Genomic DNA, 22594 nt, shown 5'->3' with positions numbered 1-22594 from the left:
CAAATTTTTTTTTATGTAGGTGAAAAAAATCAAAGATGCTCAGAATCATCTGAAATGCCGAAAAAAGTGGTTTTTAGGCATTTCTTAGAAAAATGCATATTTTCATATTTTTGCATAATTATGCATAATTTTAATTTTCTGGGATGTTTCCCTTACTCTCTGAGACAATGCCTACCACCTCCAAAAAGAATTAGGATCATAAGTGCTTTAGTTTTCGGTCCCGCTATCTACACTAACTAACACACACACACACACACACACACACACACACACACACACACACACACACACACACACACACACACACACACTACGAAAATATAAGTAGATTTCACCCTACTGGTCTATTCCGTTCAGTCTGCGCATGCGCCGAGGATCTGCCGGACTCTCGCCCGTTGTCAAGACAACAGGTAACTTAACTACCCGCAACTTTGACGCCGCCGCTTGATTCGGGCTATAAAGGGCCGTTTAATGGAGGTTCCGTTCAGCTAGCCGCTGCTGTGACCGTACGGGTGGAGGCACACGGGTGGAGTCACACGGGTGGAGGCACACGGGTTTAAAACGATGGCGACCTGTCCGGGTGCCCAGACGGCCCCGGCGGCGTCGCTAGGTGGGCGGCGGGAAGCGGGGAGACGCATCGGCTACGCGGGGCCCCCGGCGGGTGGCGAGGCGAAGTGCGGTACCGGCGCTCAGCGGTGGCCCGACGGGTCCCGATACGAAGGAGCCTTCGGCGGCGGGCTGAAACACGGCGCCGGGACGTTCCGCTGGGCGAACGGGGAGGTAAAGCCCGGGTAGAAATCACCGCCTTCACTAGAGGCCGAACCCAGCCAACTCTTTCTGAATTGGCCTCGGTTGGGAAATAAAGCTCTACTCTGGTGTCGTCTAGTCCAGTGGTTCTCAACCGCGGGTCCGCGGACCCCTAGTGGTCCGTGGTGTAATTGCAAGGGGTCCGTGAAAATAAAATATCTTTAAAAAAAAAGATCCTATGACATTTATAGAAATAGGATTATTTTACTCAAATGTGACTAAGACCTTTATCTACCTAAACTATAAAGGGTAGCAGGACTTTTTTCTCTAATTACATCTGTTTCACAAGTGTAATTTATTGTATTTTAATAAGAGATCTTGCTCCCGTTTGCATTGTTAAAAGTTACTGCATAAGAATTCTGTTGTTACACATATCTGAAAGTTACTGAATACATATTCTGTTTTGTTACATATATCTGAGTTACTGAATACATATTCTGTTTTGTTACATATATCTGAAAGTTACTGAATACATATTCTGTGTTGTTACATATATCTGAAAGTTACTGCATAAGAATTCTGTTTTGTTAACTATATCTAAATTACAACTGAAAGCTCTTATTTTTGCCCCAAAGAGTGAATAAATGCTATAATGCAATTTAAAATGCAGTTTCTACTGTTTCTATCAAATTGCAACCCCCCTCCCCCAAGATCAGGTGGAGGGGTCCTCAGGGTAGATCAAAAATACGCAGGGGGTCCAGGACCCCAAAAAGGTTGAGAACCACTGTTCTAGTCTAATCCCAACAGCGACACCAACAATGTTGTGCACTCAGGGACGGATTAAACCAATCTGGGGCCCGGGGCACAATAATTCACGAGGCCCCCCCTATAACAACACCAGAGAGTCTGAATACACTTTCACCGAGCAGTTTTGATTAGTCATGTGTCTTACAGTAATCACCGGAAACAACGAAACGCGTGTGATGTTATTAAAGGACCTACAAAACGTTACATTATTGCAACCGGTTGTTTTCTTGCCCGGTGCGGGATTCGATGCGGTGTGTACTGCACCGCAAGGCGACGTCACTAACCGCTCGGCTAAAGGGTCCAACCCGTTAGCTAGGGGCTAACGTGTCTTATTAGTAGTTTACATTATTATTATTGTTGTTGTTGTTGTTGTTGTTATTGTAAACTATTAAGAAGACCTGGCCCTTTAGCCGAGCGGTTAGTGACGTCGCCTTGTAGTGCAGTACACTCCGTATCGAATCCCGCACCGGGCAAGAAAATAATCGCTTACACTTGTAACGTTGTGCACTGCCTGTTGACACCTGTGTCCTCTCGGGCCTGGACCTGGGTTTTATTTTGGTTCTGGCGTTGTCGCCTCCTGACTGGATCCTCGCTTGTGTCGTATTGACTCTCAGATGTGCGTCGCTTTGGACACAAGTCGCGTCTGCGAAACGGAACTGTAACATAAAGTAACCCGTTTCCATGCTTCGTTGGAACCGTTGTCTTCTCTATTCTGTTCTAATACTACTACTTCCGGCTGCTCCCGTTAGGGGGCGCCACAGCGGATCATCCGTTTCCATCTCTTCCTGTCCTCTGCATCTTCCTCTGTCACACCAGCCACCTGCATGTCCTCCCTCACCACATCCATAAACCTCCTCTTTGGCCTTCCTCTTCTCCTCTTCCCTGGCAGCTCCATATTCAGCATCCTCCCCCCAGTATACCCAGCATCTCTCCTCCACACATGTCCAAACCATCTCAATCTTGTCTCTCTTGCTTTGTCTGCTTCTCTATTCTATTCAATTCTTTCTATTGTAGCGTGCATGGATAAGTAGACACGCTTGGCCACTGGCTGGCTGGCTGGCGGGTCGGACCCTTTAGTCGACTGGTTAATGTTCGCCAACATCTTTTTCTTTGCTTGAATTTAGCGGTTGACTTAAGGGAGTGCATGTATTGTGAATATTTTTCTCCTCTTATGCCTTTGCTCTCCCCCTCTGTGTGTAGTACTATGAGGGTTCCTTTTATAAAGACTACAGGCATGGGGAGGGAGTGTACTGCTGGTCCACAGGCCACAAGTTTATTGGCAAGTTTTACCTCAACCGTAAGGAAGGCTATGGAATGCAGCTGTTCTCCGATGGCGCCACTTTCCAGGTAAAATACATCACTGGATAGATGGACGGTAGATAAATGGGTGGACGGATGTAGTGACGAATGGGTGTGTGGGATGGATGCTGCAGTCTCACAGGCTCCTTGACTATTTTAGATGGCAGTGAAGTCAGTCAATGAACCTCCGCTCCTCTCCAGGGTTTGTACCATGCAGACCAGAGGTTTGGTCCAGGTGTGCTGAGTTATCCGGATGGTCGCCAGGATGTGGGCTTGTGGCACGGGGAGCGCTTGATAAAGCTCTGTACCTTCTTAGAGGATGGCTTCTGTCTCAACAACTTCCCTGAATACGCTGCCTATACTGGCCCCACGGACACAAAACACACCCAATCTCAGGTACAGACACACTATTACCTCATTGCTGCTACTTAGCAGTTTCGTTTGTTTATTTGTTAAGTGGTTGTAAATCCAAAAAATAAATGTCATATAGCATGAACAGTATTTCAACACCACTGATAGGTCCTCCCATCTAAAACGTGTCGACTTTGATATATTGGTTGTGGAGTTTTGTGTTTTTGCTTTTTATTTCCTGCAATTCAATGTTCTTTCACTACCAGAGAACAACAAATCATTGTGCTCATTATTGAGGGCATTTAAAAATGTCATTCTCCTGCAACTCTTTTGGACATTTAGTGTCAGTACAGTCAAACTAAACACAAGCTGAATAAGTCAGTCACGACTTTATAATGCAGGAGGGATTGGTTATCTTTTTCTCCTCTCCTCTCGCTGTTCTGTCAGCCTAGCAGTCTACAGTCACCGTCCAGTCCAGACTCTGAGGTGAGCTACCCCTGTCATAAGCAATTACATTACCTGCTTGAGTTTACTTTGAACATATTAAAGGTAAATGTATGGACCCTCCAAAGGATATGTATATTGTATACACTCCTTTTTATACTCAAGTTTTCTCCTTACTGATTCCAAATAGAATGCACACATTTTAGATGGAGCATTGGACAGTACACATTTATGGATGGAGCATAAAAAAATAACTAGTAATGTTTTATTAGCCAGCACAATGGTGGTCAAGAATAACGTTTTTGTTTCTACTGTGACTTGGCGTTTGCAAAGCCAAAGATCCTTAATGCACACAGTGGACGTGTACTCTAGTAGTTTTAAAATCAGTTAAGTCAGTCATGCTGTCAGTCACTTGTAAAAAGCATTTAATTGATCAACGTAACAGTTAATCAACCAAAGCCTCCCACCCCCATATCCCTTCTTCATCTCTCCCAGGTGGACACTGACCCTTTGCTGAGCCCCTACAAAGATCTGCTGTCCGATGAGCGTTTTATTCTCCCCCCCGACATAGGGCGTTACTCCACAGACAGTGACCACCTGCCCGTCCCCCCTGGTCTCCGCAGAGAGTTGGATAAACACTTCCACGGTGAGCTGTGGGAAACAGGCAACAGCCTGAATCCAGGTTGCAACTCAGCTGGCGTCTCTACCCTGCAGGCTCGAATGCAGGCCCACATCCACACACACAGGTAGGACCCGCAGACAGATGGACGAGCTCACAAACACAACCAGGTCAGACAGACAAGTAAACTGACAGTAGACAGCAGACATGCATGACGGCAAAGCCACGCTCAAACACCATGTAACACAAACGGACTGTCAGGCAGCTGGATGTGCACAATATGTATGCTTGGTCTCATACACACAATTACACAGTTGTCCCTCAAGTAAATGAGATGAATCATTGTGATTAAGAAAGTCATAAGATCAAGTGTGCGATGCACGCTTTGCTGCTGTAGATCTCGTTACATTTTAAAGTAAAAATGAGCCAAATAATTCTATTACAGTATATTTAACAGTTTAACTAGCGACACCTGGTATGTTGAAAGTCATGCATAAAAAAAAGAAAGAAAAACCAAAAACTTTGAGAACACAGAATCTGAACACCATTATAGTCATGAAATGTCAGCATAGTACGTAAACAGATATCCTGGGACAAAACAGAAACTGCATGGGGGAGAGATTTGGGTGTAGAGCGTTCTGAAGAGGCGTGGCGGGACAGCTTAACTCGTATACACACTTCCTCATTGTGTTTACGGCATGGGTTAATTCAGTTTAAGGTGCTTCACTGTCTTCACTACTCGGGGGACAAGCCAGAATCTTTCCCACCGCAGACCCTGGCTGTCCAAGGTGTAGCCATAGTCCAGCCTCGGTGGGACACTTGTTCTGGGCATGCCCTTCTCTCAACAGTTACTGGGGACATATATTTAATGTATTCTCACAAATCTGTAAACAGACCATAACCCCTGATTTTCACACAGCCATCTTTGGCATACCACCCCCTAACGGTAAGGTCGCAACTTTGCAGGCAAATGCTCTAGCATTCGCTACTTTGCAAGCTCGCAGACTTACTCTTTTTAACTGGAAGTCGAATAAAGCTCCATCATTTTTGCAGTGGTTAAGGGAGGTGCTGTCCTTTCTACCTTTAGAAAAGCTCTGATCTAAAATATGTAAAACCCACAAAAACCTTACTTTGACCTGGAGTCCTTTCATAGACTTTATTGAAGGTTTTCCGTTTTATTGAATGTACTTTTTTACCTGCTTGTAACGACAATATTTATACAGATATATGTGTACAACTTTATATTGTCTTCAAAAGAAGTCCCTGCATAGTCCTTTTTTATAATAATAATAATAATAAATAATAAAGTTTAAAAAAATGTCAGCATAGTGATGTGACAGTCATTAAAATATAACAACAATAAACACACTGACTTATGAGAAGGAAAACCAAGACAACAAAAACCCGACTGAAGAATTATGGAAGATGTTTGTTTTGTAAACCTTTTGCATTACAGCTTGTCTGTGTGAATGTTTGAGCAGGTGAATAATGCGTCACATTAACACACCTGGGTCAGATAAGATTTACATGTAATTCATGAAGAGTTTTGAATCGGGTCACTTTCCTAATATTTATGTGGCTGTGTGTTAGCATGTCTGTATGTATGTATTCAATCCATCCACTATCTAAACCACTTATCCTGCTCTGTACGTATGTATTTTCTCACCTTAACCAGACTAGAGGCAGCAAGGGCTGGATGGGATGTGGCTTCGGTTCTGTCTCTGACCAGGGATAGGTTCGGTCCCAAGGGTCCATTAGAGCTCAGCTCTGAGTGGTTGATCCAAAGAGCCTCACTGGGGGACCAGCAGGCTGTTTACCAGGCTGTCTGTACTGGCATGGTCCACATTGACGTCGAAGATGCAAGGGGGAACACAGCACTTATCGCTGCCACAGTAACACATTAAATTCATTCTTTTCTTTATGCACTTGTTTGACTTTTTCATTCATTTATGGCCAGAAATCAAGGACCAAGAAAAAAGCATAAGCCAAAGCTGTCTGTCATTTTTTGCATCATATTGAATTGGATGTAAATTTCATACTTAATATCTTTCACGCATGCTCAGACTTGTACCTTATCAGAAAAAAACACCCAGTCTTGCAATTAACTGTATACCTCTATTAGAAAAGGCTGCATAAAAAGAGATAATGTACATTACCCCTTGCAAAATACATTATGGGTTGTCACAGAACGTTGAATCGGTTATTTTCTTACCTGGATTATTGAGCATGCATAAAGACGTTAACGTGTTGTCTTCCTCTGTCTTTAAGCCTCTCTGCCTGTCTTTATTTGTCATGACTGTCTGTCTCCTTGTCTGTTTGTCTGTCTGTCTGTTTATCAGATGAACTGCCATAATGCTGTGATCCACCAGTTGTTGGACATGGGTGCTAATATTGACAAGTTGAACGGCGAGGGCATGTCTGCCTTGGCAGTATGTCATGTCCTTTATTATCCCCCTGAGTGTTTGCTCACCACTGTAGCAGAGACGAGCCCCATTAAACAACTGCCCAATACACAAGTAAGATTTCTACTTAACGGAGAACTAAAAGGCTCTCTATTCCTATCACATAATCTAAAATCCTCAGTAGCACTGGCCTTGTCAGTTAAATCAAGTGCCCATCAGATGCTACAGTTCAGACATTTGAGGCGGTCATTTGAGAAGTCTGGTAAATTAAAATAACACAGAACCACTTATTCTGCATTTATATAACTTAATGCCTTTCTTTTTGAAAAAGTGAGGACTCGCAGTCATTTGTTTGAGCCATAAGCAGAGTGACACTGAGTAGAGGAGACACAGGAGCTTTTGGTAGGTTTGGTCTTCAGCCAACAGGTGTACATGTGGTGTCAACTTCATACTGTCTATGGACACAGGATGGTGATATTTTGTTTTAAAGAACACAATTGCAGTGGTAGTGTGAACAAATTCTCCTCTTGAGGTATCACAGCATCGGATGCTCACTAACAATCAGCGCCATATTCAACCATGACTTGTCTGTTCTGTCTGTCTTTGTGATTTGTCATCAGGTGCTCAAATCTCATTCGTTATCAGCCCAACGTTCTCATTCTGGTCCTGCAGTCTTTGCTACAGCCATAGTTGACGCAGAGAACAGATTTAAGACCGGTGGTGCCGCCCTTTGCAACCAGATGAACCAAATGCACCTTGCTGACAAGTAGGGATGAGGCCTGACTTTTTCATTTTTTGAGGCTTGAGGCATCTCCAGTGTTCAGAACCTTATGACCAGTGAGACTACCAAACCACTGATTATGCTTTATAGAGTGTGGAAAGTGTATATATACCACAGGGGAAACTGATGACTGACTTATATTCTGTTAATTTGTCCCAATACAACCACACAGCTGAAATATTGCAACTGTCACTGTCTGTCAAAAAAGTAAAAGTGAGAAGTGCGGTTTTATATCAGAATTATGTTTCAAATATTAGTTCAGAAACGTGCAGCTGGAGGACGAGCAGGATGAGCGAGGAGCACGCGAAGCAGATTCCAGGTTACGGCTGCCGTGAGTCCGATGACAGAAACCACGATTCCCTCACTCACATGTGCATGGACCTACCAGACGGACCTGAGACCACCACAGACACAAAGTACTCAGAGGAGGAGGCAAGAGAGGAGAAAGGTGGAAAAGGAGGAGAACAAGAAAGCAAGGAAACTGAGCGGGGAGAAAGAGAAGGAGGGGAGGATGATCAGAGCAGGGGTAAGTTGAGAGAGAGGGTGGAGGATGAAGAGAACGAGAGAACAGGTGAGGAGACAGCCAAGGAAGACAGGGCGGGAGATGAAAGAAAGGCAGAGAGAGAGGAAAAGGCGATGGATGAGAAACTGGGGAGAGAGATAGAAGGGGAGGAGGAGAGAGAAAAGGAGAAGAGGGACGTGGAAACAGGGGAGCAGGAGGAGAGAGCTGGGGCGGAAGAGAGAAAAACAGAGGAGCAGTCCCTCTTCCACAACCTGGCCACACAGGAAGTGATGCAACACAATGCAGGGGCTGCCCAACACATGGACACACGGGGCGCCATACACAAGATGGCTGTTGTGAAAACTGAGTGAGTGTGTTTATGTTCTGCTCTGTTCTCATCTAAAACAACTTTTGTGATATAACTCGTGTGTGTTCTTGTGTAATTGTATATGTGTGTGTGTGTGTGTGTGTGTGTGTGTGTGTGTGTGTGTGTGTGTGTGTGTGTGTGTGTGTGTGTCTGTGATCAGGCGCTGTGTTGCTTGGAACACTCTGAATCTGCTGTTGGATCGGGGAGCGGACCCCAACGTGTCCGTCATTCCCATGCCCGTCCTCTTCCTGGCTATTAAGGCTGCTCACACAGAGGCTGTCAGGAGACTCCTGCAGTGTGGGGCGCGCACCGACATACCCCTTCCTCCTGAGGTCAGGAAAGAAGTATTCTAGAGCCTTCTGTCGGCAATGTCGATGTCCAACACCAGTTACTGTAACCAAAAAAAACAAAACAATTTTTTTTAATATAAATCCAATGAAATAAAATTCTGTAAAATAATTTTGAACAAATTCTGGCCACTGGCTGGAATTATATTTGTGGCCAAGAAACGATAGCCCGCCAACATTATGACGGCAAGATTTTGAAACTATTGGGGTGTCAGTGAGTTCTTCAGCAGAACCATTTTACAGATGGCTGTGACCCCTGACCTCGACATAACCGACCGATCAAAGCCACAGCATAGGATGACAGAATGTTCTGTAGGCTGATGCGAATGCTTCAGCATTTGGTGCGTGCATGCCCATGTCAGTGTGTGCGTGTCTGTATGTGTAAGAAGTGGAAGTGTGTGTGTGTGTGTGTGGGAATTTGTTTTGTACACACTTTTTCATATATCTGCTTGCTTACACTGTCTTCCCAGTTGCCAAAGAAAACAATGAAATATATTGCCAAGGATGTTTCATGGGTGGCACAGCAAGAAGGTCCTGGGTTCGAGCCTCGGGGTAGTCCAACCTTGGGGGTCGTCCCAGGTCATCCTCTGTGTGGAGTTTGCATGTTCTCCCCATGTCTGTGTGGGTTTCCTCCAGTTGCTCCGGTTTCCTCCCACAGTCCAAAGACATGTTGGTCAGGTGAATCGGCCGTACTAAATTGTCCCTAGGTGTGAATGTGTGTGTGTGGGCCCTGTGATGGACTGGTGGCCTGTCCAGGGTGTCTCCCCGCCTGCCGCCCAGTGACTGCTGGGATGGGCTCCAGCGTCCCCACGACCCCATGTAGGATAAGTGGTTTGGATAATGGATGGAGTGATGTTTCATTTGTCTTGTTTAAAAGGTTTTATTTCATGTTTTTCTGTCTTCTGGGTGAATTCCACTGATATCTCAGGGGTCCTGAACAGGTCTCAGCTTGAAACCTCACCTATTGCACAAATCCTGTCCCTTACTCATGTTACCAACTAAGCGTTTTTAAAAACCGGGGGGAAAAGCCACTTGTTTGTTTGTTTGTTCCAGAGGAAGGGCTTGTATCCTTTGCATATCGCAGCAGGCCTGCCGGGTCCAGAAGGTCCCAGAATCACAGAGCTGCTGCTGCATGCTATCACCGACCCAGACTCACAGGCAAATGACCAGGATGACATCTATGAACTGGATAAGGTCTGTGTGTGTGTGTGTGTGTGTGTGTGTGTGTGTGTTGTTAGATTTGAAAAGATACTTGGAACGGTATCATGTCATGAAAATAAATACATTTTGTTTTGTGAAAACAATAACCCTGTTTTGTGCAGGTCCCACTACGGACCCCAGTGGAGCACCAAGCAGCACCAGATAACATAACAATGGCCTCCATGTCCAGAGACCCTGCCTCTGAATACATGTCTCCCCTCAGACAAGAACCTTTGGAAGGGGGAAGGACAGCTCTGCATGTGGCCTGCCAGAGAGACAACAACTACGAGGTCGTTAAGGGAGAGATGATGTTTTGTGGCTGTTCAGTTAGGTGCCATGTCACACACAGTATACTTCTGCTTATTCAAATAAGAGTCATAAATCCAGGGAATGGCAATGAACCCAGGACACACAATGGCAGTGTGACGTTATGAGGCCCTCTAACAAAAGTGCAGTGTAATAATTTTAAATGACTTTGCTGCTCATGTTTTATTGTTTGCTGGTTGTGTTTGCATTGCAGCATGCCAGTGAGGTGGTATCCCTCCTTCTTTCCCACAGAGCAAGCACACACCTCCTCTGGAGTGGACACTCTCCCCTCTCCCTCGCTATCACTCGTGGCAATGAACAGGTGCCACACACATTCACACACACCATACGCAGGCAGACACACACCTACACACAACCACACACCCCCTAGAAAAATATTTAAAGACAGAATCAAGACCAGGAAATGTTGTCTGCTAGCATGACATCACATTCAACCAAACAGTAGGGGGGGATAAAGGGGCTTGCAATATATACACAGATGGCACGGTGGGCGGCACGGTGGCCCAGTGGTTAGCGCTGTTGCCTCACAGCAAGAAGGTCCTGGGTTTGAACCTCATGGTTGTCCAACCTTGGGGGTCATCCCAGGTCGTGCTCTGTGTGGAATTTGCATGTTCTCCCTGTATCTGCGGTGGGTTTTCTTCGGGTGCTCCCGTTTCCCCCACCATCAAAAGAAACATCCATGTTAGGGTTAATACTCCTGTCTGTGCCAACATTTCAGCATATATCTAGCTTTAAACACACGCACCAAAACATATTTAAAGCCTCATTCTGTTCTGGCTTTGCCTCTGTCCTTGTCCAGGCGGTGGTGGAGCTGCTGAAGGGGGGAGCCGATCCCAACCTCCCTCTGGGCAGCAGGGTGGGCAATTCCCTCTGTGCCCTCACCAACATCAACTACGACTCAAGTGGATGCCCACGCAACAGGACTAAAATGGTGTGTATAAAAAGACAAACAGTCACAGAAATTTGTTAAGAGTCATACTGTATGGGTAAATGAAACTAAATCAGGAAATATACATATTATTATATATATATATATATATATATATATATATATATATATATATGTACACTCACTGGCCACTTTATTAGGTACACCTTGCTAGTACCGGGTTGGACCCCCTTTTGCCTTCAGAACTGCCTTAATCCTTCGTGGCATAGATTCAACAAGGTACTGGAAACATTCCTCAGAGAGTTTGGTCCATATTGACATGATAGCATCACGCAGTTGCTGCAGATTTGTCGGCTGCACATCCATGATGTGAATCTCCCGGTCCACCACATCCCAAAGGTGCTCTATTGGATTGAGATCTGGTGACTGTGGAGGCCATTTGAGTACAGTGAACTCATTGTCATGTTCAAGAAACCAGTCTGAGATGATTCGAGCTTTATGACATGGCGCGTTACCCTGCTGGAAGTAGCCATCAGAAGATGGGAACACTGTGGTCATAAAGGGATGGACATGGTCAGCAACAATACTCAGGTAGGCTGTGGCGTTGACACGATGCTCAATTGGTACTAAGGGGCCCAAAGTGTGCCAAGAAAATATCCCCCACACCATTACACCACCACCACCAGCCTGAACCGTTGATACAAGGCAGGATGGATCCATGCTTTCATGTTGTTGACGCCAAATTCTGACCCTACCATCCGAATGTCGCAGCAGAAATCGAGACTCATCAGACCAGGCAACGTTTTTCCAATCTTCTATTGTCCAATTTTGGTGAGCCTGTGCGAATTGTAGCCTCAGTTTCCTGTTCTTAGCTGACAGGAGTGGCACTCGGTGTGGTCTTCTGCTGCTGTAGCCCATCTGCCTCAAGGTTCGACGTGTTGTGCGTTCAGAGATGCTCTTCTGCATACCTCGGTTGTAATGAGTGGTTATTTGAGTTACTGTTGCCTTTCTATCAGCTCGAACCAGTCTGGCCATTCTCCTCTGACCTCTGGCATCAACAAGGCATTTTCGCCCACAGAACTGCCGCTCACTGGATATTTTCTCTTTTTTGGACCATTCTCTGTAAACCCTAGAGATGGTTGTGCGTGAAAATCCCAGTAGATCAGCGGTTTCTGAAATACTCAGACCAGCCCGTCTGGCACCAACAACCATGCCACGTTCAAAGTCACTTAAATCACCTTTCTTCCCCATTCTGATGATCGGTTTGAACTGCAGCAGATCGTCTTGACCATGTCTACATGCCTAAATGCATTGAGTTGCTGCCATGTGATTGGCTGATTAGAAATTTGCATTAACGAGCAGTTGGACAGGTGTGCCTAATAAAGTGGCCGGTGAGTGTATATATATAGCTAGCTAGCTAGCCCTGTGATGGTCTGGCGGCCTGTCCAGGGTGTCTCCCTGCCTGCTGCCCAATGACTGCTGGGATAGGCTCCAGCATCCCCGCGACCCTGAGAGCAGGATAAGTGGTTTGGATGATGGATGGACGGATGGATGGATGGTTATATATGCTGAATGCATACTCTAGAAAAACAGCATTGCATCCCACTAGACTTTTAAAATGGTAAACACTCTTTATTTTCCTTGCTATTCAACATCTTACCAGCAAAACAGACAATTCTGGATTATTTTCTTCCTTTGCATCTGTTAATTTCAGTTTAATTCACAAAGTCCCTATTACTCCTCTCAGTTTTTTACCACCAAGCACTTCACATAAGAGGGAAACATTGGGAGAGTTTCTGGTTATGCCTTGAAATCTAGAAAGGACTCCTTTTATATGTGAAAAAGGCTTTAGCCCTTAAAAAAATGTGTACCCAACAGGAATCATAATAGTGAGTCTTAACATGACAACTGAAGTAACATGCTTTCATGATCCAGGGTCCCGATAGTGTTACTGAATAATTTTCTCATTTCAGGTCTCAGCTTGGATCATTCTGAATAATTTAAATGTATACTGTGCTGCAAAACCTATGTTTTGTGTGTATCTGTGTGTGTGTGGCAGTTGGACATGTTAGTTAAGGCTGGTGCCAACATCTTGATGCCAGTTATGGTGGGTGAGGGGCACAGGTGCACTGTGGGTACCGCAGTCGACTATGCACACCACAGCTTTAACCAGGTAATGCACATATAGATGCGTGTGTACTGTATGTTTAAGCATATTCACTTAAACCCACGAAATGCATGTAAACATGTACACATAAATACTAACGTTTCCAGTTCTCTTTTTTTTTCCAGTCCAAAAAAAAAAGAAAACACATACAGACTACATTCATGCTTATGTTTTTGGACAAAGGTAATCACTAGCAGAGCATAGTTATGTGGACAAGGTCCATAATGATTGGTCAGTTTTCATATTTACAGCACAAAATGCTGCTGGGGCAGCAGTTTTACTACAAAAACAGCAGAAAACAGTTAAAATACCTATCCATCTTTTTTTTTTACCTTTCTGTCTTTCAAGGACCTGCATATCGCCCACACTCCCTACCATACTCTGAACTTGCGGGAGAGGGAAGTGTTCAAAGAACGGCACCTGTTCCTGAGCAAACTGGTGGACCTGCTGAGGCAGGCTGTCTGTATGGAGGGAGAGAGGCTGGAAAGACAGCAACGCCTTGGACTTCACAGTCAGTGTTCACTTCATCCTCGTTTTCATATGTGAATGTCATAACTGGGCTTTTGCATGTATTTGTTCATTTGTGAGAGGACCGTGTGTGTGTGTGTGTGTGTGTGTGTGTGTGTGTGTGTGTGTGTGTGTGTGTGTGTGTGTGTGTGTGTGTGTGTGTGTGTGTGTGTACCCAGGTGCTAGCAGTTCAGAGAACTTTGTATATACAGGTGCAGGATCCACCCCATCAAAGGGGCGACATCCCAGAGTGGTTCTGGTTGAGGAGAAAACTAGTGACAAATCTTCACCCCCAGTTTCTACAACATACAGGTACACACACACACACACACACACACACACACACACACACACACACACACACACACACACACACACACACGCACACACACACACACACACACACATCCAGAGTACCAGTAGAAATACTGGTGCTTACTACGTATACACTCCACTGTGAACTATCGGCTCCATACACAGGGAAAGCAACTGGCATCAAGTGCAGTTCTCTGAAGTTTCCTCATCTTCAGGAAGAACTCTGCACTGGCGCGGTCAGCCCCACAGCATCCGCTTTGCAGCTGCTACCTGTTAAAAACACAGCTGGAAAAACTGGAAAAGTGAAAATACTGATGAACTAGCTAACCAACTGCCAGAGTACCTAATGAAACAAAAAGATGATACTTGGGATTATAAATAACCAGTTACCAGCTCACCAACTGACAGGAACCACTGTGTGTGAGGGTTTGCATTAATATTTGCATTCTTTTGTGCTCCTCCCCAAGGAAACCTGTTTTTAAGTTCTGCTACGAATGTGGTCGCTCTGTGTCTGTGGTGCTGACAGCCTGCAGCCGCTGCCGTAAAGTCTTCTACTGTTCCAAGACCTGCAAGCTGAAAGCATGGAATGAAAGACACAAAAATGAGTGCATCCGGATGTCAGGTGTGTTGGTGTGGGCTTTCTAACAACCTGTCGAACACACACTAGCCAGTTTAAGAAACCACCTAAACCTGTACTTTCATTAGCAGTCATCACATGCTGTTCAGCTTGCTAACTGGATAGTTCCAGTTCATCAGCCTTTATTTAAACTGGACCATTGTGTGATGATATAGCCATCCATTCCATTATCCAAACCGCTTATCCTGCTCTCAGGGTCATGGGATGCTGGGGCCTATCCCAGCAGTCATACGGCGGCAGGCGGGGAGACACCCTGGACAGACTGCCAGGCCATGATAAATAAAAATAAAAATGCAAACCCAAGAAAATCCACCTTTGTCTCCAAGCTAATGTATGACCACCACAGTAGTCAAGAGAGGCTTGTATTAGTAAGAACACCAATCACGTTTCACAGATAGATTCTAATGTTGTGTCGATAAAGCAGCTTGTTACAGTTTATTTATCATGACATTGGCACAGTCAAGTGACAGAGATGTGTGTGTGTATGTGTGTGTGTCTTTCAGATAGGGGCTCCTCTTCTTCAGTGCATCTGGAGAAGGATGGGAAGAGCAATACTGCCAACTCACACTGTAAGAGCGGACAGATTGACAGATGTGTGTGTGTGTGTGTGTGTGTGTGTGTGTATGACTTTGTATTGTTGATGAATGGAATAACATCTGTATGTGTTTATTTTTTCCTCAGTACAGTGCAAAAGAGCAGTACACAGTAACAGGTTGTGGAGATTTTGGGATGATCACTTAGCTTATGCATAGCAAAGGTTTTCTTTACAAAGCCATCCGGCATTAGCAGGAACTTTAATGCTCCACAAAGCCTCAATCAGCATCCATAAAACCAACCTAGAGTCTAACTTTAACCCCCTTTCTCTCTTTCTTCGGTTCTCTTTGCCTCTAGCGAGGGTGGCCGGCATTCAGCAGAGTGTCAGGTCAAAATCCCAAAGGTCACGTGGGCCCTTGAGCAAGGTGGAGAAGGTCTTCAAAAGAGACCACAATCTGAAGGAAAACTACAGCTTCAACTGACCACACTGCTGCATGGCCAATAAGTTCAACTTCATCTGACCAACACAATGAAACAAACAATACTAATACTATATCTAACTGAATGGGGGGGTGGGGTGGTGTACATTATTTACAGACTATTTGATATAAAGTATATACAGCATATTGTATCAGTTTCCCAAATTAACCCCCCACCCATGAAGACACATGGACACATCCCTTTTAAGTGGAAGAAAATGTTTTTTGTGCTCACAAGTTAAACAGCCAAAGCTTCTTCTCTTTTTTTTTTAATCCTGTTGATCCTAAAATAAAACTTCAATTTAACCTAGTTTCTTTGGGAATTATGTTTTTCCCAAATACTTAGCTATCAGCTACTTGGCAAAATAGTTCTCTGGCTGTCACACTTCCCCAATAACACCCAACATGAAGTACTGTGTAAATTTAAGAGGAAATGTCATTCAGACAAACATATATACACACACACACTGACCTTTTACACAGAAACCCCATGCTACAAATCACATGACTAGGTTATCATCAGACTGGGGGGTGTCAGACTGTGAGTCAAGGTGTTAACAAGTCAATTAAAATTCTATTTATATAGCCCTTAAGTCACAATTCAGTCCAAGAGGGCTTTACAATCACACTGCATTCTCGAACAGGGAAAAAAAGAATATAAAATAGGTGTCATGGTACAACACCTGTTTTATGATTTCAGTATGCATTCATATATTTTAATCAACCAACTAGACCTAGTGTCAGCTGGTGACTCCTGCAGCTTTTCCTCCATAACCCGGAGGAGAGCTCAGCAGGGAGACCCGAGTGTCTGTGGATCTGCTGCAAGATTTCTATGCGGCTATGAAGGATGGTAAATCAGTTTAGGTTAAACATTGAATGGAAACGGTCTGTCATCTTTATTATAGTGTTAGCAAGGGTTGTTATGTGTGAATGTAGGCTACGCAAATACCTTCAAATATATGAAAACAAATATGTGGATTGTAGATTAGATGATGCAGGTTGTATATAGTGAGTACAGTTTATATTTAGGTCATGGGATACATGATTGTTTCAAGCTGCACTGCATTAGGAAGAAAATGTGAAACCCACATATTATACAAGTTGAAACACACTTTACAAAGTTCCTTTGCCATCTTTCATATGATGTTAAAAATCCTGCAAAAACTCAAAAATAATGGTTGAAATAAGAGTGATTCTGAGTTTTAAACTTTTTTTCGACGATTTAGACAACAGCTGAGACTTGGATAAATTCAGATTTCTATGCGGCTATGTTTTTCGGGCGTCGAACACAAAAATAAAGCTAAAAACAGCAGTTCACAAGTCCACAGTGATTAAAAGCTATACAGACATTTGTTCCAGTGTTTCCAGAACCAAGAGGAGTACCTGGTGTCACTTTGTGTAGGCTCAGTTAGGAGCCTTATAATTACATTATTAGAATCAATTAATCGACACTTAAATTTGTAACATAAAATTCCTAAACACAGCATGAAAAGTGGGAACATTACCAGTTACAAACACATGACTTGCACTTGTCCATCTTGGAAGCTTGAGCAAGATGCTAAATGCATCATTATATGCCACCCGCAGCTTTTTCATTGTTGCTTGGCTATAATTGCACCACAAGTGGGCAGTATAGAGGGGGGTACAGTAGGCCCTAAGAAGAGCAGTTTTAACAACGTGTGACATTTGCGTGCCAGCATGTTGGCTTGTGCATACAGTTTACAACACTGGTGCTGCACATCATCGTCGTCACATAGCTCATCCCTGATGATGTGACCCAGATATCTCATTTTGTTCACCACATTTACTGCTTGTTCTGCCAAGAAGAATGAGGGACAAATTTTGCTTCTGATCCTCCTTGGTTTTAGCAAGCCTGACAACACTCTTTTTAGAGTTAAATGTGACGTCATGCTGCACACCATAACTTGAGCAGACTCTGAGCAGTTGCTGTAAGCCAGCACTATGAGGGGACAGTATGACTAAGTCATCAGCGTACAGCAGATGGTTAATAAGACTATCCCCCACCATACAGCCAGACTTACACTCTTTTAACTTTTTGGAGAGATCATCCATATACACACTGAAGAGAACAGGCGACAGTATTCCACCTTGTCGGACCCCATTGGTCACTGGGAAGGGTGCAGATATACTCCTACCCCATCAGACTTGCATGGTTTGATATGAATACCAAAAAAGCAAGATCCTTATCAAATAAGAGGGGACCCCTCGCTCTTGTAGTTTAGCAAACAATTTACCATGATTAACTCGGTCAAAAGCTTTTGATGCATCCAGAAAACCCATAAATACTGTAGTGTTACGTCTTCTACATTTACTAACACCTTCCTTCAGTGCATAAATGCACAAATCTGTGCCGTGTTTATCCTTATGATTGTCAGTAGTTGATATATATTCTTGAAGCCTATCCAAGAGAATTTGTTCTAATGCTTTGGAGAATATGCTAGCCAGAGCAATTGGCCTGTAATTTTCTGTGCTGGATATTTTACCGGTTTTGTCTGTGATTACTGGCACCAGTGGCGCCCCCAAGGGGTGGCCTCAGGGTGGCCGTGGCCACCCCTGGCCCCCCCCCCCAGCCAAGAGTCGCATATGCAGAATATGCTTCTGATTATGCAGAATATGCTTCTATCTGATATTTTACATTAGGTGCTGTTCATTTAAATCAATAATGTATATTTTTCTTAACTCTCATATTGACAGTTTTCCACTAGCCTATACAGTATACTGCAACAGCATCATAGAATTCCTGAAGTTCAGTCATGGCTTTTGGTTTTGGTGTGCCACCCCAAGATTTTCAGTGGCCCCATTTGCCCCCCCCCCCTATGAAAAATGTCTGGGGGCGCCACTGACTGGCACTAGTCAGACAGACAGACTAGACAGAGTCAGGTAGGAGGCCATGCATCAACAATCCAGAAAAACACACAGCAAGTAACACTGAGATTCTGTGGCTAGCACACTTCATCAGGTCTAATAACCATGTCATCACTGTTAGTTAATCTGTTAAATGTTAATTAATATGTGTTAATTAATCTGCAGCGGTCATCTTTAACAATCTTGAAAGTTTCCGTGGAAACATCACGGAGGAGTGAGAAGCTGTCATCGTGGAGGAAAGAGGGCAGCTTGTGCGCATGAGCAAGAGTGCCACCGTAAGAAATTGAAGTTGCAACGGGCAACCAGTAGAGGCCGCCAAAGGCCACGACAAAGGCTGTTGAAGGAAAACTGAGACGTCCATCCAATCCATCCATTATCCAAACCGCTTATCCTGCTCTCAGGGTGGCGGGGATGCTGGAGTCAGGCGGGGAGACACCCTGGACAGGCCGCCAGGCCATAACCTGAACATAACACAAATAATCATTATAGTTTATTTTGGTTTAACAATACTGCTGTTAGCTTTCTCTTCCTCTCTCTCTCTCTCTCTCTCTCTCTCTCTCTCTCTCTCTCTCACACACACACACACACAATGACATGGCAATAACAACAATCAGGACTGTGCGGGGAAGGAGAACCAAAAAGTCCCACCTCACCTGAACATAAATTATAATAATTTATTTTGGTTTAACAATACTCTTGTTAACTTTCTCTCTTGCTCTCTCTCTCTCACACACACACACACACACACACCCACACAAATGACATGGCAATAACAAAAATCAGGACTGTGCGGGGAAGGAGAACCAAAAAGTCCCACCTCACCTGAACGTAAATTATAATAATTTATTTTGGTTTAACAATACTCTTGTTAACTTTCTCTCTTGCTCTCTCTCTCTCTCACACACACACACACACACACATACACACACACAAATGACATGGCAATAACAAAAATCAGGACTGTGCGGGGAAGGAGAACCAAAAAGTCCCACCTCACCTGAACATAAATTATAATAATTTATTTTGGTTTAACAATACTCTTGTTAACTTTCTCTCCTGCTCTCTCTCACACACACACACACACACACACACACACACACACAATGACATGGCAATAACAAGAACCAGGACTGTGCAGGGAAGGAGAACCAGAAAGTCCCACCTCACCTGAACACAACACAGGCAAGGAAAGAGGAAACAGAACAACCGGAAGTGGAATGACAAACGGATGCTGCGCTTATCTAATCTTCTTCCGCGTCCACTGACGCGACTTCCGGGTGCGTCCTCCTCACCACCCGCCCGTCCACGCGTGTTGCCCCCTACACAGATGAAAAAGATGGCACCTTCAAATCATCATCCATCTAAAAGGTGAGTGTTAAAGAACCGAGGAAAGAAGAGGCATTAACGCCAGGCGCGCTTCGTTCCCGTCGGTCACGTGACTGTCTCGTCGCCGCCATGTTGGATCACAAGCTAGCTGCGGCCACGTGTCGCAACCGTTCGTGTGCAGCGTGTGTTTGTTTATAAGTTAAGAAAAGTTCACTCGCGCTTCGTTAAATTATTGCCTGCTGCCATTCGTCGTCTAGGGAATCGGTTTTTTTTAAACTTGATAAGTACCCGGTTCTTCCGAGTCCCTGCCTACCGTTTAGGCCATAAATAAGCCTACCCAACCGAAAGGAGTCCATCGATCGTGGTTAACTTTTGTGCACTCGTTGGGTGTTCAGACGGAATTGAAAGGGACAAGAAATCTTTTTTCAGATTACCAAAAGTTACCACACAAACAACAAGCTGAAGAGGCAAAATCCATTTCGGAAGAGAGACGGAGCCGTCTGGTGGGCTCGGAGTAGCAGATCAGATCTGACCGCGGCGGGGGCGGGGCGTGGGTCTCAGCACAAAGGGGGCGGGGCATGGGTCTCAGCACAAAGGGGGCGGAGCTTCTCGATGAGCCCTGGTGACAGTCCTTTTAAAAATTCAAAAACTGTAAACTAGCGCAGTGTTTCTCAACCGGGGGTCCGCGGATCCCTAGTGGTCCGTGGTGTAATTGCAAGGGGTCCGTGAAAATAAAATATCTTTAAAAAAAAAGATCCTATGACATTTATAGAAATAGGATTATTTAACTCAAATGTGACTGAGACCTTTATCTACCTAAACTATAAAGGGTAACAGGACTTTTTTTCTCTAATTACATCTGTTTCACAAGTGTAATGTATTGTATTTTAATGAGATCTCGCTCCCGTTTGCATTGTTAAAAGTTACTGCATAAAAATTCTGTTGTTACACATATCTGAAAGTTACTGAATGCATATTCTGTTTTGTTACATATATCTGAAAGTTACTGAATACCTATTCTGTGTTGTTACATATATCTGAAAGTTACTGCATACATATTCTGTTTTGTTACATATATCTGAAAGTTACTGCATCAGAATTCTGTTTTGTTAACTATATCTAAGTTACAACTGAGAGCTCTTATTTTTGCCCCAAAGAGTGAATAAATGCTATAATGCAATTTAAAATGCAGTTTCTACTGTTTCTATCAAATTGCAACCCCCCTCCCCCAAGATCAGGTGGAGGGGTCCTCAGGGTAGATCAGAAATACGCAGGGGGTCCAGGACCCCAAAAAGGTTGAGAACCACTGAACTAGCGGACATCTCATCCTATCCAGCAAACAACACAAATGGTCACTTGTTGAGCCAAGCAGCCTACATGTCTAAGAAAGAATAGAAAAGCCACTTTTGTTAGACAAACCTGTTCAGAAGCTTGTTCTGAAGAACAACAAAAAAAAGTGTTGCCAGTCGCGCTCAAATATTTATACAGAGGACAGCCCACAGACACCTCCTCGGTCTGTACTGCACTGTATTTTTTATCATTAGCCGACTTTACGAGTGTGCCGCTGAATGCTTCGGAGTCCCGGGACCCGGTGCGTTCACGGACGCTCGTAAACTCGGCAACAGAGCTCCAAACGGGGCCCCCCCCGACCTTGTGGGCCCTGGGGCGACCACCCCCTTGCCCCCGCTCTGGCTCCGCCACAGCACCACGGAGAAACAAACCCAACACCAGGGTTTGTTCAGATCACTCGGCCTCCGGGAAACCAGCTGGTTTCCCGGAGGCCGAGTGATCTGAACAAACCTTTAAAGCAGTTTAAAGCACCTGCTTTAAATTAAATTGATTATGGCAACCTTCGGTGAATGGGGAACTGTACCAGTGGACAGAGAGGAGTTGATGATGGAGGTTATCAGGGAGATGATAGAGGGCAGACATGTTTTAACTAGGTTTTTGGGAACCGAATCCAGGTGGCATGTAGAGGTGCTAGACTTAGTGATAAGTTCAGAAATGTGATTTTCAGTTGGAGGACTGAAGTCACTTAGGACAGTGGATGGGAACAGTGTCATGGTGCTTGCTGATGGCAAGTCAGTCTGCGTGGTGTTAGCAGAGGCTAGCTGCTCATGAATGATACTAATTTTGGAGTTGAAAAACTTTAAAAAAAACAGCATTGTTCATTAGAAAGGTTACTGTTCATATTGGTGTCAGGTGATTTATTACCTTTTAACTATGGAGAAGAGCGTTCCAGTAGTCCCTTTAACTGTACTGATCATTTGCATAATAGGATTTTTAGCTGCTGAAAGAGCATTTTCAACAGAGTATATGATCTGAATGCATTTGTATGTGACTGGCAAGTCCAGTCTTGGTGTAATGCCTCTCGAGGCGCTGGTTTATAGCCTTGAGCTGATGTACCAGGGAGCAGTATGGACAAATGAGAACCTGTGTTTTCAGGGGGGCTAAAGTTTCAAGTGCAGAAGATAAAATATTATTGTAGTAGTCCACAAGATGAAGTGAGAAGGTGGGAGCAGGAATGGGGTTCGGGTAATTAAACTGCTGAGATCATCTGGACTAACATCTAATGTTGTGGTATGGTATGGTACGATGCACCCTTGATTTACTGAGCAGTAGGTTGGTGTTGAATAACACAGCTTTATGGTCAGAGATGGG

The 22594-nt window shown here is 44.3% G+C and overlaps 1 protein-coding gene across 1 annotated transcript; it reads left to right on the top strand.

Moving 5' to 3' along the window:
- The first annotated feature begins 564 nt into the window (after positions 1-564).
- Positions 565-15724, top strand: ankmy1 (ankyrin repeat and MYND domain containing 1). Its single transcript, XM_056276922.1, has 17 exons — positions 565-780; positions 2755-2901; positions 3055-3249; positions 4144-4394; positions 5943-6159; positions 6607-6783; positions 7290-7435; positions 7708-8319; positions 8465-8651; positions 9720-9868; positions 10057-10156; positions 10387-10494; positions 10993-11124; positions 13142-13255; positions 13598-13701; positions 14539-14693; positions 15600-15724. Exons 1-17 carry the CDS (start codon positions 565-567, stop codon positions 15722-15724), a joined length of 3135 nt encoding a protein of 1044 aa, XP_056132897.1.
- The last annotated feature ends 6870 nt before the right edge of the window (positions 15725-22594 follow it).

This window comes from Lampris incognitus, chromosome 3, assembly GCF_029633865.1.
Source record: "Lampris incognitus isolate fLamInc1 chromosome 3, fLamInc1.hap2, whole genome shotgun sequence".
NCBI classification, from domain to species: Eukaryota; Metazoa; Chordata; class Actinopteri; order Lampriformes; family Lampridae; genus Lampris; species Lampris incognitus.
The sequence above is the reverse complement of the archived record's forward strand: the minus strand, read 5'-3'. Positions and strand labels throughout refer to the sequence as shown.